Source organism: Typopeltis vanoorti, chromosome 1, assembly GCF_054136105.1.
Source record: "Typopeltis vanoorti isolate ZY-2024b chromosome 1, IOZ_Tvanoo_1.0, whole genome shotgun sequence".
Lineage (NCBI taxonomy): Eukaryota > Metazoa > Arthropoda > Arachnida > Uropygi > Thelyphonidae > Typopeltis > Typopeltis vanoorti.
In genome coordinates this window covers 80,786,431-80,802,780 of record NC_143549.1, presented here as the reverse complement: position 1 = coordinate 80,802,780, position 16,350 = coordinate 80,786,431, and the positions used below count along the sequence as shown (strand labels likewise).

At 34.6% G+C, this 16,350-nt stretch overlaps 1 protein-coding gene across 1 annotated transcript in view; it reads right to left on the bottom strand.

The window, feature by feature from the left end:
• Positions 1–1,113: 1,113 nt before the first annotated feature.
• Positions 1,114–16,350, bottom strand: part of LOC150110130 (protein kinase C-like 1) — a 110,480-nt gene continuing 95,243 nt past the window's right edge. The window contains exons 9-11 of the mRNA XM_090415784.1: positions 13,080–13,209; positions 2,051–2,169; positions 1,114–1,200 (exon numbers count right to left, since the gene is read on the bottom strand). Of these exons, the coding sequence (XP_090271910.1) occupies positions 1,114–1,200; positions 2,051–2,169; positions 13,080–13,209 (336 nt within the window). The remainder of the gene's footprint in view (positions 1,201–2,050; positions 2,170–13,079; positions 13,210–16,350) is intronic.

Genomic DNA, 16,350 nt, shown 5'->3' with positions numbered 1-16,350 from the left:
CTCCTACTCGGCTACTATCAGTACTGGATGGGGTGAAAGCAGTCAGTAATTCATGCTAACATACATGTTGCATCACATACTCAGAGCCTAATTTAGATTCACATGTTCAGCAAGCAAAAGAAAAGTTGAGCGGATATTAATTCGTGATAATTTTGTAAGAGTCATATTCCACATAATCAATCTAATTTTTGTCTTTCTAATGTTATGTCATAAAAGAAACAAGAACATAATAATTTGTACCAATATAACAAAGATAGAGCATTTCACTTTGCAGGACTTCAAGTACTGATACTTCCCTATTTTCTATAGGACGTTAGAGTATTTTTTTTAAAAATGAAAACATGACACGCACTTAGTTTTCTATCAGTCAGAATCAATAATTGTTAAAAGAAATTCGAAAGGAGTGAATGAATGGCTGGATGATTCTCATAGTAATTTAACATAGACTGAATAAATTATTATGATGACAACTTGCATTAATTTTAAGAATAACTTTAACACATGGAGTGGTTTTTTTTTCGCGTAAACGAGTCTCCTATTAGATAGCAATTGGTATTATAATTTTTCAGCAATAATCACTGGAAAGGACCGGTGTAGCCTCGTGATAAGATAATTTCATCACGCTACGTCGATGGAACACTTCTAGGAAAAAGTCCGTTAACGATTACATTCTAGTTACCGAACACTTTTCTACACTTTTTTTAACTCTTTCTAGAGTTATTTGATCTTTGGTACATACAAACAGGGATTTCTCTCCTAAAAACCTATTTTTTGTTTTAAGCTCCCAACAGAAAAATCGACTATAACTGACACATTTTAAAAGTGATACCGGTTTGGGTTAGAACATGAAATTGTGGCAGTTGTCTGCTACTTTTAACACTCCTAAGTCTAAAATTCATCAATATGGCGATTTCGACTCTCTATGAAGACTAAGAATAGAGACCAGTTGCATACAATTTTTAAAAGTTGCATCTTAAAATAATTTTTGCTTACTTTTTTTTTTTTTTGGAATGAAAGGTATTGGAATATTCTTTAAAATTTTATAAACATCCGATAAACTAACGTCTTCTGTTCGATTTTAAGCAACTTATAATATTAATGTTAGTAAGATAATTACAGAATTACTTCAAAAATATACAAATAGTTGCCCAAAATAGTTGGTGTTTCTTCTGCTTCTTCTTCTTCTTCATCACCCATGGTCTATATAGATAATTGGGGCACTATAATTCATTATAGTTAGTGTTTAATGAAAGTTATAATAATTAAGATAGAGCTATTTCCTTCCTCTAATAGCACCAAAATTAAACTTACGCTTCCTTCATTTATTCATGAAGCTAAAATTATTTGTACTACTTAAGAACATTAGAGTTAGACACATTTGATGGTGGCGATATTGAAAATTCCAGGCGCACACTAAGTGAATAATACTGGCCTGCAAAATTCGAGTCATGAAAAGTTGTCTGGAAACTATTAACTGTTTCTGATTTCTTTTTGATCGCTGATTTCAAATATCTCTTTCATTTTTCTCTACCACATAAGGATTTTTCACAAAATGGATCTCAATATTACAGTAAAATAGCTCTAGAATGCATTATATTAAGTAAAATAACAGTATTTAAAATTTTACGTAAAGATTTTTGGAATGAAAGTAATTACTTTTTTAAATTAAAGTAATTAAAAAATAATCTTTAGTACATACTTTATATTTCGTTGTGGTGTCTTTTTCTTTTTCCTTCAAAGCTTCTTTATGAACTTTTTCTGTGAAATTCTTTTCCGGGGTTGTCTACGTGCAAAATTCAGCAATAGTCCTCCATCAGGTTGACATTCCACCTGCCCTGATACCTTCTTTCCATCTTCTTGAGTCTTGGTGGAATCACTCTCCTTGTTCATCGCTGATAGTTTCCAGCTTCTCAGGAAAGTAGTCTAAATGAGAGTTGAGAAAGTGCACTTTCAAACTCATGGAGCATCCCAAATCCGTGAATTTCTGTAGCATGTCTTCCACAATCATTTTATAGTTGGGGTCCTTGTGATATCCTAAAAATTTGGTTACCACCTCTTTCAAAGCTTTCCGCGCTTCCTTTTCAACATTTGCCATTTTTTCTTCAAACAGTTTATCCTTCATAAGTTTCCTGATATCCGGACTGATAACAATACCTTCTTTCAATTTTGCTGTAGATAATCCCGGAAATTTTGCACAAATGTATTTAAAAACACTCTCCTTTTTTCGACAACGCCTTCACAAATTGCTTCATCAATCCCAGCTTGATGTGAAGCGGGGCTAAAAGGATTTTTTCCCTAGCAACCAAAGTTTCATGTAACACATTTTTACTTCCAGGTTCCAATGTGACTCTTTCTGGCCATTCCTTCTTGGTCCAATGTTGCTCTCGATCTCGGCTGTCCCACTCGCATAAAAAGCACGAGTATTTGGTGTATCCACTTTGTTGTCCCAAAATCATAGATATGACTTTAAGATCACTGCAAACTGTCCATCCATGATCATTGTACTTACGTTGGCAGAGAATAAAGGCTAAACTTTCGTATCGTTCTTTCAAATGCACGGAATGTGCTACTGGTACTGAAGCAAACGTATTGTAATTATGGAGAAGTACAGCTTTGAGGCTTCTTTTTGAGGAACCTATAAACAACCTCCAATCGATGACTTCATATTTTACGTTGTTGCTTATCAGTCCAGAAATATCGCTACAGTAAACTAAATCGCCTTTCTCTGAAAAGTAAGGAAGAAATTCTCTTTCTATATATCTAAACCATGAGAAAGAAGTGCTAGGGGCTAACAAATTCTTTTCATTTAGTCTCTAGCCCATCAGCTCTGCTGATTCCTTATGAAGACCCAAATCTCTGATCAAGACGTTAAATCGATTGAAAAAAGTCGAGATGAAAACCTTCAGAAATATGATAATCTTAGTAGTCAACGACTAAAGTTCAACTAAAGAATCATACAAGAAAATGTAAGTGTCTGTGACAACAGGAAAGTTATCCGTTATCTCGGCGAATCGGATTAAATGTAGCCACCTGCACTTTTATCTGCATTCCTCTCTCTCTCTCTCTCTCTCTCTCTCTCTCTCTCTCTCTCTCTCTCTCTCTCTCTCTCTCTCCCCTATCTTAAGAATGAGAATTTTTTTAATAACGAAACCTGTGGTGAGATCATAATTAAAAGAAACACACGTATTAACCACAGTGAAAATTATTTAATTGTAAATATTTCATCCTACGTATCTTAGGACATCATCAGTACAGTAGTTTAAACAATAATAGGAATAACACACAGTTAGGGCGCATGATTACGATAGAAATTCTATAAAAAAAAAAAAAATCAGCTAACGCCTTTTTATTCCCGTATACGGGAGTAGGCGAGGCCATTTAGCCCTATCTAACTTTTGGAGACTGAGTGGGCAGTTCAATCTCCACTGGCACCCAATCAGAGACAGATGGCCCAAAGCTATCACTAATTAAGCGGTACGCAGTGAAGAGAGACGGCTCAAATGTGCTGCCATTTCGTGGTCCCTAACTAAATTCTATTAGAAAGTCTATTGTAATCATGCGACCTAACTGTATGTTATTCCTGTTATTGTTTAACTTACTGTACTGATGATGTATTTATAATTAAATCATTTTCACTGTGGTTAATACCTATGTTTCTTTTAATTAAGAATGAGAAGTTTCCTGGAAATTTCTTTATTCCATAAAAAGACACTTCAAAAAAGCACTTATACAACTAATTAACTGTAAATAAAGGAAAATGAAAATAAATACCAATGCGCTGAATTTAAATCCAAATACTACTAATAAAAACGATAAAATTTGAAATTGGATAAAATTGGTAGTGATGGAATTTTTTTACTATTTTTTCTGAACTTAGCATTTTAGGTGCTAAGTTCAATTATTACTTCTCAGACAACTTTTCCATCGCAGGCTTGTGATTGATTATAGTCATCGAAGTTACACTGTGTTATCAAATTATAGAGGTATTTTTTTCTGTTTGGCGAAAATAGAGGTTCTATTTTCGCCAACTTTAACCTATCTTTGATTCTAATTCAGATAATACACCCCTAAGTGGACTTTTAAATTTGATAAATGGGCTCAGGTATTTTGTCCCATTACTCCATTAAAATGGCAGTCGCTTTCTCCACTGAAGCTGGATGTGTTAGCAGTCTCGCTCTCAATGTCCAACGCTTTGACGCTCTCCAAAGGTGTCTTATAAGATTCAGATATGGACTTAGTACTATCTAGCCTGATTTTTTACTCGCATTACTTTCCACAAATCATAAGTACACAACTCTTGAGTCTGAAATGTAATTGTCATTGATGTCATACGAAGAAATTTCTAATCCGAACTAGAATTAGTATCTCCCACATCGTGACAACTAAGCAGAGGACAACACACTAATAATTTACGCTCTTGTAGCAGTCGCTATAGCAACAGGCCTAACTGACTTTTCGGAGTGCGCTATTCAAACATGGGGAGCTCTGCTCCACACAAGTAGAACACAACTAGGATGATGTTTGGCTTGTACACCTTGCTCTTTCACGGAAACTAGGACTGAATTCAGTGCGTAATGTTGTGGTGCAAACCTCTACAGCTGTGAACTTCCCGAAATCTTACTTAAGAGAGGGAAATCACAACCATTTCCTGAATCTTCCCCGCCTTTCAGGTTATGGCCCTGCTTAACCATTCCTTGAGTTTCTCTTCGCTTTTTACCTGTTAACAATGTCAGCCATAAATCGCACATTTCATCTCAATTGCTCTCACTGTGTTACAGTCGCATCAACTGATTCAAGAGTAATGTCGAGCTCTATGATAAAACTTGCTGGAAGTAATTTAACTCTTAATCACATTGCATTTCATATTTGTGCACAATTACAATAATTTAGCATCCATGGAAACGTTTCTTGTGTGCTATGTCACTGGGATTCTCAATGGTACGTTCGAGAAAATGACAGGTATAGTCACACTAGAGTATATTTCTTAGAGGTACAATTCTGCCTATTTAAATATTTTGTAGTCTGTCCATTAGCAACCCGAAATACTCATTCCGAATGCAATATTCATTCCTTTCATTTATTTCGATCTTGGGGCGGATTGGTCTCTATCTATATCTATGTTCACTGGACATCCACAGATGCCGTATGGTCACTCCGATGCTCAGTGATGTATCACACCAGGCCTCGCCATGTAGTCTTGTTTTTGCTTTTCTGGAGACTTCAACTCTCTGAAGATTAGTTGCCCCCCCCCCCCCACACACACCATCCATCAATCTCACTGATGGTCTACCCGTCCTCTTTTTTCAGGAACTTTACCTTCTATTACTGTTCTGAGAAGTCCTCCTTCCATCCTTTCAATATGCCCAAAATATTTTAACTTTCTTTTGTCAATATCCTTAAGGAGTCTTACGGTTTCTACTGATCTTTTCTAACATCCATTCATTTGTACGCCTTTCAGTGTATGATATTTTCAACAGCCTTCTGTAGCACCACATCTCAAAAGCAGATATCATTTTCTTATCTGAGTTCTTTAGATTCCAAGTCTCACATCCATAAGTCGCTGTTGGAAAAACAACTGCATCCAAAATCCTCAACTTTGTTCCCATGGAGATAGATCCATCCTTCCAGATTTTAGACAAGATTAGTAAACGATTGTCAATACCCAGATTCCCATAAGCGATCTAGGCTTTTTAAATGTGAGTTTAGTTTTGAAATAGTTTAAATTTCAATATTAGAGTGACGATATAAAAGGAATGACATTAATGTGAATATGTTTATATTAGCAGAGGGATAAGTTATCACTATGGTATTCAATTTATCATGAAAGTAACAACGAAACGTATATTTAAAAATCTACACTTAACATTTTTTGTTATCGCTATTTAAAGGATTTTGCAGAATATAAGCTCTTTTTTACTCCGTATAAATTCGAAATCTGCACTGCCATGGGATACGGTTACCATATTTGGGTAGTGGAATATACTCATAACGTCTCCAGAATCTTCTAAGAAAGTAATGAAATGCCTGTACGCTTTTACAGACTCACTTCAATCTGTGAACATGCAGTCTTCTTCTCTGTACATCCCATTTTTATAGACGACTCTATGGGTATCCTTCAAATGAATTACCTTCTATAGTTTGCGCGCGTTTTTTTAATTAAAAAAACTATTAAAACGAGCAGAACGGATTCCTTTTCCTAAGAATAAAGTCGAGACAAATGACAGTAATTTCATCCACTTTTCCTATTTTATAAACATTTACGGTGCATGCTGTCCTTATGTTTTAAAATATTTCGTTTACGTAATTACTTTACAAATAATTAGCTTCACTTTATCAATAAAAAGTGAAAATCATCCACCTGAACCAGTACACTCAGTTTTTATCAATGCTATTTTCACACGTCAAGTTATTTAATGAAATACTGTTACTCGAAATGCCTTTAACAAAGAGGCTGCAATTTAATGTGAAAGGATTTTCTTAATGCTTGGTTGAAATTGACGCTCAGGCAATTAATCTTATCAATTGTGAATTTTATTTTTTTTTAACTGCATGCATTCTTAGGCTATTTTTTCTGTTTTTTTTTTTTTCTTGAGAGAGAGAGAGAGAGAGAGAGAGAGAACGTACTTTAAAATAAGTCTATTTCTGACCTAGCAGTAGTGTCCATTTTGGGATATTCCTATTTTGCAGGTTCAATCGTGCACCACTCACTACAGATAGTCCACATGTCAGTTAATGTGCGCATTATGAGAATAGACTGATAAACTTCATTATTCAACTTTTAAAGAATAAATCTGTGATAACTACCCTTTTTTGTTGGGTAATCAGGTCTTTTTTTGCAATAAAGAGTGCAAAAGGTAAAATCTTCGGAGATATGACTGGAAGTTTAGCGATCTGAGGGCCATGTAAGCATCGTTAATCATCATCTTTTTTTCAGACAACGCTATTATTTGTTATCCTCGTGAACGAAGTTTGTTCTTCTTTAGACATTCCTAAAGAAAAAGTCAGAAATCTTTTACGGTTGGTTGTCGCTAGCAATTTAAAAAGAAAGGCTTCTTGGCCTAGTTTTGAAATGCGTTTAAGGATAGAGAAGTGTGACTAGCAAAGCTTAGAAAATGCTGCAAGGCTACCCTTAAAATACCTACAGCAGGATACGTATCGTATTGGCTAATTAAATTGTCATTAATTAAAATTTTTAATTTCTTATAAAGAGTACAAATTTGAACATACCTGGATATGCAGGAGATGGGAACAATTTCAATATATAGTACTGAGTTTTCAGTATACGTGCGTATTTTCAGTTTCAATATAGTATGAAAAGTAATAGTATGAGAATGATAAAAAAATATGGGAGATAAAAACCAATAAGTGTGCATGAAACTATGGGAATTAAACATAAACAAATGACCAAATTAAAAGACAAAGAATAAAAACAATAAATTATGAGAAAAAGTAAGAAATAAATAGCACTCCCAACTAGAAAAAGTCTCAATGATGGTAATAACTCATTGTGAGTTAGTCACATGGTTCACGAGATAAACATGTTAAGTGGAGGTGGGTTTGAGAATAAGGGGAGTAATTTTAGTTATTTAATTGCCATTGGGGAGAGATTGGAACCTACCAATACAAAACACACAAAGACCCTAATATTCTCCTTTTCATGACAATTAACTAACATAAATTACTTGTTTGTTTGTTCATGTGACCTTCTGAGACCTTCTATATGTATTATTATTATTATACGAGCACCTCCATGGAGTCTGAAGACTCATCGTGGGAGACCCAAACTATCCACAGAATCTATCATACCTCTCCTTGAACCCATTAACAGACAAAGCACTCACAACTGACTCTGGCAACCCATTCCACTCATTCATTACTCTCCAAGCAAACAATCTAGTCCTCACTCCCCTACTAACCACACCTTTATTCAACTTCTAGAGATGACTCTTTATTCTGTTCCCTCTAGCCAAGTGGTGAAACATTTCCCCTGCATCTATCCTATAAAATCCTTTAAGCAACTTAAATGTTTCTATCATATCCCCTCCTTTTCTCCTATTAACCAACTTCTGCAATCCACACACCTTCAATCTATCCTCATAGGGCACATTCCACAGGCCATTCACCATCTTGGTCACTTGCCTCTGAATCTTCTACACCGTTTCCACATCCCCAAGAAACCCAAGAGACCAAACTTGAGCACAGTAATCCAGATGTGGGCGTATCAAGGCCTTATAAAGAGGAATAACAACTTCCTTATCCGTACTTGTTAATGTGTTCTTCAATAGGCAAGTAATCTTATGGGCTACCTTAGCAATATGTCCTCTAAACTTTCACTCTGTGTCTACCCATTCATCTCTAAATCTCTAGCTTCATCTATTTCCTGTAATGCAGTGCCATTAATACAGTGCAATAAAATAGAACCCTCTCGTTCAAAAAAAAAAATCATAACCTGTGAATTACGTTTAGAAAAATTTCACTCCACATATTAAACTCTTGCACGTCAATTTAAGGAATACGTTATATTGAGTAACCAGAGTAATATTGCATATATTCTATCATCAGAGTAATATTTTATTTTTCCATTTACTATCACAGTATCTGAATGTTAACTATTGAATTTAGTATCCCTGTTAGCCGAAAACGCCATGGTATATTCAGACTATTTGTCCTCTACTAAATATTTGAATTTCCAATTTATTTCGCAAGTCCATAAATGAGACACACCTATAATAGCCAATGAAATATCTGATGGAAGAATGAGGGGCTGTCCTTAACACATTATTTAGATATACAGTGAAAAATTATTCTTCCTGTTCACGTATATTTACTACAGAAATAATTGACCCCAATCTTTTCAAATTATAACAGGTAATCCGCCCTAACCTTCCAGTTGAAGTCTTAAAATTTAAGGAAACGCAAAAACGTTTAAATCTCGATGGAAAAGAGCGATTCCAGTTGTTAGTCTACTTCACGAATCAGATTTACAGGGGTGACTAAAATCGATATTTCTAATGAGTAACGTATTTATGCTTGAGGGGTTTCAGAACTCGTAGTTTTATTTTCAATTCAAGATGCAGAAACACTCTCGGTCAATTGCTAGAAGTTGAATGTATATATGCAAGTATTCAAACAGTTCTAAAAACTGTAAATTGCAGAACATTCATTCAAACATATCCTTCAATATATGTTGACTTCACGTGGACCTGCTCTATGCAATTAAAACGAGAGATAGGAGTTTGTACTTCAGAAGGAAATTAATTCCTATAATAAAAAAAAAGGATTTTCTATGAACCTAAATAATTAAATGTAAATATAGGAGTGGAAAGCCGGCTTTCCACTCCTGTGCTGCAAGGTATCAATGTATCAGTAGCTACATCATTTTGTTTTCTTCTTTCCATTTTAGTTCGCCCTTCATTTTATTATAAATGTGCTGAAAGTGAAGGGGAATGTGAACCAATCAAGTAATTCTATTCATAATTTATAAAAAAAAAAAAAACCTAAGCTCTATGGGCTCTTAGGTACTTGAGGAGAGAGTGCCTCACTCCCCTTCATTTTAATCCGACAGGAATGCACTTCCTAGAGAACCTTAAGTGAGATTAAACAGATAAGAACCAGCAGTTCGAAACAGCTCTAAAGCCAGTGAAACCTAATTCAAGCACTAATAAAGTGAATAAACAGGCTACTGGGCAGAGCTCATGTCTTTTAAGTCGTGCAAACCAAGGCAACTCCAATGCTCAAGGTTATATTCTTATAAGCTCTCTGATAAATTCTCGAAATTTTTTTAATATTATTTATTATTATTTTTTGTATATTTGGCTATAAAATATGGTTGAATCGATAATATTTAATACCCACCAGCAAAGACGTGATATCAGTACTGACCCCAGAGTTATGTTATTCGACTCATCCATGCATACCAACATGAACTAGATTTTATACAAGATGATTTCGGCTTTTGTTCTCTTCATCTCTTGATACAAGAGTTAAAATATACCTTTTTTGCAGTGACCATATTCCAGAACACAGCATCAGTAGAGATCATCATTTACTGACAAATTGAGATTTGCCCTCCAGTGTAATTTCACTTACAGAAGCAGAGTATATTGCTATATGCGTTGCCATACAGCCGGCCTCCTCTGCTTCTGCTGCTGCCGCATCCCCTAAAGGTAAGTATTTTATGTCTGTAGATATGTGTGTGTGTTTGTGTGTTCAAGGGATAAAGATTGCTTGTTTTGAGGGATGAAACATCCGAGTTTCGAGGGGGGGGAGAGAAAACCATACACCTCCGTATATATATATATATATGATTTCTTTTTTCTTGCCACACTACAGTATTCAGGAATTACTTGCAAGTTTGTTGAATTCCTTTTCTAAATATGAAAATTGCTTGCAACTGCAAAATTACTATTCTGCGGGAGCGAATTTGCGAACTGCTGTATCATTATTCTTCATTACATACGTATATTATAATGTACTGTACACCCAAGTGAGGAGAATTTTTAAACTATCAAAAATATACAATTTATTTAAAATATATTGGGAAAAAATGGATTCTTTGCTACCACAGGAACTTTGATAGTAGAAGTCATTTTTCCAGTAGCGATCAATATTATGGGGGTGTGTTTGGGTTTTTTTTTTTTTGCTTCGGATCAACCGCTGTATATAAGATCATAATGCAAGCTTATTATGTCACTCATTTTGCGTATTCTGCCGGTATGTTCCTCTTGTGTGTGAAAATTTGTGCACTGCTTTGTCCTCATTTGGTATTGCCATACCACTGCTCATAGTGCGTTATTCAAATAATTAAAGTTTTTGTTTCTTTAATTTTGAAAAGCATCATATATAATAATTTAGCCTACCGTCTTCTTAAAGTACGCATATTTTGACAAACCACCCAAGAAAAGAATTTCTGGAAAAGCAAGGAAAGGAAGAAAGTTCAAGACGAACATTAAAACAAACTATGTACAAACAGCGCCGACTATTTTTCATGTTAGGTCGTTGACATGTCTCAAAGATGGGCAGCATTAGTTTCAGGTTCCTCTGCCAGGTCTCTTCGGTTTTTATAAACAAGAGATGAAACAGAAGTTGCGAGAATAACTGAAATGCACTATCAGAAAAAGGCATCGAAGCAGCCAAGAGAAACAGGACGAAGAGGCTGTCAGTTCTATTCATAATCTCCTTTCCTACCATAGCGATTTGTCATGGCTGCTATCCAGGCATGAAAAATGAAATTCCCGAGATTGCTCTGACATGAGTTAGCAGGCACTGGAAATCTCAAGATTGCAGAAGGAATTGTAGATAAATTCTGTTTGCTGATGTTTCTTATCGAGACTTCCTATTGGAAACGCATTATCGTCAAAAGTGATGTAGTAAAGTCGTTCTGTGATTCTCAAAAAAATGTGATAAATTGCCTTTCTGACTTCAGCATTAGAAAGATATATAAAAAACTACGAAACTTGCTTTAATTAAATGTATTCAAAAGTACGTAAGAATTTAATTTCATACATCACGGCTTGATTTCATACATCATCGCTTGAAAATAATCATGTCATAACACCTATCATTTGCCATGCAGACTCCAGGAAATCGATCGATGAGCAAACATAACGCTAATTGCTCTTCTGGAGTCATACTCGAATAATTTAAATAACGCACTGTTTTATGAAGATAAATTAAAAAAGTTTTAAAACTGACAATAGTTTTTACGTAGATGAGAATCTGTTCTTTTTTCCAAACGAAATGAAAACGAAAGTGAACAAGGAATAAAAAAATTTGAAATTTTGTTTCAAAAATGAAAACTTTTATTTTCTTTTATTTGGAAAAACAAAAAAGAATTTTGAAATAGTCAAGCTATACTGCATGTTTGATATAAAAGTTGATTATGAATTAAATGAACCAAGTCATGATGTTTGTTTATGGAATTTGTAGAATTGCATATTTTTGCTGAATTTGCAGATAAATTATGATATTGCTAATGTCACACTAAAGAAGCTATTTCTATTAATCATGCCAAAACTTTTATCATTAATTCTTACTTTTGTTAAACTGTAGGAGGAACATTAAAATGACAACCAATCATATATTCTAGAATAATCTTAAATAAGTTCCGAGTTTGCACACACACACACACACACTGAATGTCCAATTTATTAGATACCCATTTCGGTACTGGATCACCAACTCATCAATCTTTACGAAGTTATGAAACATTCTACAGATATCCTATCTGTAGAACATGACGAGGTTCATGAGCATCTCAGCACCAATTCCACAGATGCTCAATAAGGTTGAGATCCAGTAATTTGGCCAGTCTATTACGTTAGAGTTACTCTCGTGTCTCTATGACCATTCTTGGATGAGGCGCGCTCAGTAGCTTGGCAGGGTATCCTGTTGGAAGTGGCCATCATATGAATGATAAATAGTCAACATGAATAATTGTATTTATTCAAAAATGATGTTCTGATAGGTAACACCATTTAACACTTCTGGTATCGAGGATTCTAAAGAGTGCCAATAAATCCATCTGTATAAATTAACAGGAACTGAGATTCATCACTCCACGCCACCTTTTCCAATGATTTTAATTCAGTATTTTCACTGTAATTCCTTGTTTTTATTAGACAAGTTAATGCCCTCCAATGCTGTCTGCTGTTGTACTCATTGGAAAGTATCCAGTTATATCGTGCAGTCATCTGACTAATTGTGGCATGTTTCATGGACTACGATTCTGTTAATGTTTAAGATATTCTTACCGATTCGTCCAGTTCTCACTGTCATCCACTTTTCGAATTCACCGGGGTTACGACCTTCCTCAATTATCACATACACACTTGAATGCAGATACAATTTCCTTAAGGCACTGTTCCTCCTGTTTATGGCCAGTGTCTATCACGCGCCTTTAGTTGTATGCTACTGTGCATTCCATTTAACAAGGGGGGGGGGGGGTGAATCTAATATTTTGGCCACAGTGTGTGTGTGTGTGTGTATGTGTGTGTATACATATATGAATTCACTTATGAATAATAAAACATGATAACATAAATCAAATTTCATTTATTTTCATATTGTTATTAACTTACGTTCGCACTTTAATCCTTGCCTGAACAATCCGTACAGCAACGAACCGCAGTGGTCACAGAACGTAGGACTGAGGTAGTTATGAACTCTAAAACGATGAGGAACGTCAATTTTGAACCTTTCACGTAAATACTAGAAGAAAAGAAGTGACACTGATTATGTATCTATTATAGTAGGAATGTGTTTGTAATGAAATTTTTTTAATCTATAATTAATGACATTAGGAAGATGTGCAATAGTTTGCCGATGATGCGAAGATAGGCAGGGCAATCACGGATGCTACTGATATTCATCAATTACAAAATGATTTGAATAGGCTGGAAATTTGGACAAACAAAAATTTCTGTCAGTTTAATGTTAGTAAGTGGCAAGTTATGCACTTTGATGTGATGAGATTTCCAGTGGCATATCATATTAGCGGGATTATGCTACAAGAAAAGATGTAAGGGATCTTACATCTTCAGTTTCTTGGAATTTTAAGTTCAAATATCACATAGCAAAATTTGCAAATAAACTCAGAGGATAATTGGAATGTTGAAGCGAATCTTGACATGTAAGGATAAGGAAGTCATTTTGCTTCTTTATAAGGCTTTGATAAGACCATACCTGGATTATTGTACGCACATTTGGTCTCCTGGGTTCCAAGGGGATAAAAGAAGTTATAAATGTGCAAAGAAGTTACAAAGATTATATGCGGATTATGGGATTTAGATTATCAGAACAGATTGCGAGTATGTGGATTACAAATTCTGGTTAACAGGAGAAAGAGAGAGGATATGATAGAGATCTATAAACTTCTGAATGGGTGTTATAGGATATCGTCTGATGAAATTTTTGTTATATGGAATGTGGGGAGAGAACATCGGGTCATCCATATAAGTTAAGTCTATTCGCAGTCAAGAAAGGAGTAAGAGCTAGGTTTTCCTCCCAGAGAGCAGTGAGTGAGTGGAATAGTTTGCCTTTGGGGATAGTGAGAGCATCTAGTGTGAATGAATTTAATAGAAGATATGATAGCTGGTCAGTTGAGTTGAGTGATTTATAGCCTCCCTCGATGAGTCCTTGACTCCCTCGAAGTTTCAGACAATAATAATAAAAATAATAATAATTTCATTAAAACTTAAGTAAGGTATAGTCAATGGACTTATAAACATACTTTTTTTTTTTGTACGACTTGAGTATAGGAACACTTAAATCCTATATTGCTGTCATAATCCTTGTTACGACTACTCTGTATGAATATACAAGTACAGTGCTGGATTAAGGGGGAGGGCTGACCGGGCACTTGTCCGGGGTCCCAAACGTTGGGGACTCCAAAACTAAGGCAGGCACTAGGATCTTAGAGCCTGCGCTCCTTCCAAAAATAATGAAAATAATGATTCGCAAAAATCAAATTCAAAAATGACAATTTTTAAAAGCAAGCAATTTGCAGAATATAGTTTCAAATACGTGGGACGCATTGAGAATTTTGCTGACAATTCCTATAAGAGTAGCAACAGCTGAAAGAAGTTTTAGCAAATTAAAACTTATCAAAACACATTTGCGATCGACAATAGGGAGTGAGAGATTAAAATTCTTTAGCCTTGTTATCTATTGAAAATGCTGTTGCTTAGAAAATAGACATTAGTGAAAGAATAAAAGCTTTCGCGGATCTAAAAGCAAGAAAAATTATAATTGATTAAATTAAAATTACAGTGTAAAATCAATAGTTTTGTTTCTAATAATTTTTATTTGTTTCTTTTTTATGTAGTATATTGAATAAAAAAAGTAGAAATAATGAAGTTACGAAATTATTATTAATTTGAAACAATTAGAAAGTACTTAAGTATATATATATATATATATATATATATATATATATATATATATATATATATATATATATATATATATATATATATATATATATATATATAAACTAAGTTTATATATATATATATATATATAAACTTAGGGGTATCACACACGAAGTCTGTCCGTGGCGCGAAACTATCTTGGTCCGTCACTGGGTATGTACAATGTGTTACAAAAATTACATGCACATATGCACATTTTTGTTTCTCAAATACTGCATAACAAATGACAAACTGCGTGGCACAGCAAAGGAAAAAACTAAATAATACTGGAAATTGGTCATCATTTAAGCCGATATCCATTATATGCTGTCATAATAATCATCCATCGGATCATTTAACTGTTACACAGTTAGAATAATCGGAGCATTCTTGAAGAACTACGACTAACATAATTAAAATGGAAACATGGTGGTGAAAAAAAATCCCTCAATCAGGCCAGATAAACTGAACATAAGGAATAAGAAAGTTGAAGAAGGTTGTGCGTGCCTCTCCTTATGTGTCAGTCAATTCTTTCACCTAAAAGTTCGGAACATCCACAGATGTAGAGATTTGTGCCAGAATCTTCAACAGCCTCGAATCTAAGCAGTGTTCGGATGGGACTTGCTTGGTCGAAATTTGTGATTGAGGTGTATGTGTAGCTTTGGGGCTGCTATGAAAACGTTTTTTTACAGTGTTTTGTTCCATTTATTTCTACGAGCAAATAGGCTCCCCCCCCCCACTCTTCGCAGTGTCCAGAAAAATGAACACCTAATGTTTTATTAATGTTTTCCATATTCCATGGAAACGATTAAGCTGAGTCGTTTCCGTGGAATATGAATATTATAAATCAACATGCCATTCTGCTTGGCTTTGGTGATATTGTTTGGGTAAATGAGGATGCACTATTTGGGCTGGTTTGCACAGGCTAGTTGTATCCAGACCTAAGTCCTATAGATCAATTTTTTAAAGAGCTAACTTCAGTTTAGGGAGAGACCAACCCATTTACTGGAAATTCTGTCCAGAGAAGTACGTAATTGCGTTCAAAAATGGATCAGCTATGTGCTAATGTTGTGCAAAAATGCAGTTATTCGACAATTTTGTAACAGTGTATATGAAAGCTAAAGTAAATTGTAGTTGTAGAGAAAGTTTTTCTAAATAAAAACTCCACACAAAATCACCAATATTTTAAAGTTTCTTCTTTCGCAGAAAACATTCTACATTCATTTACAGCTAATCTCTTCATGATTAAGCTTTTGTACGTTAGTGATCATAAATAAACTTACAGATTCAAGGAAAGCGGACAAAATTTTTTGTTGTCATTTTGAGTTGAAGAGAACTGACTGAACTGTGATAATTAGAAAATTAACTAGAAGATTAACTCAGCTTCACTTGGATTCTGGAAGATTTTCTTCCTACTCTCGATGTAATAGCACATGTCCTT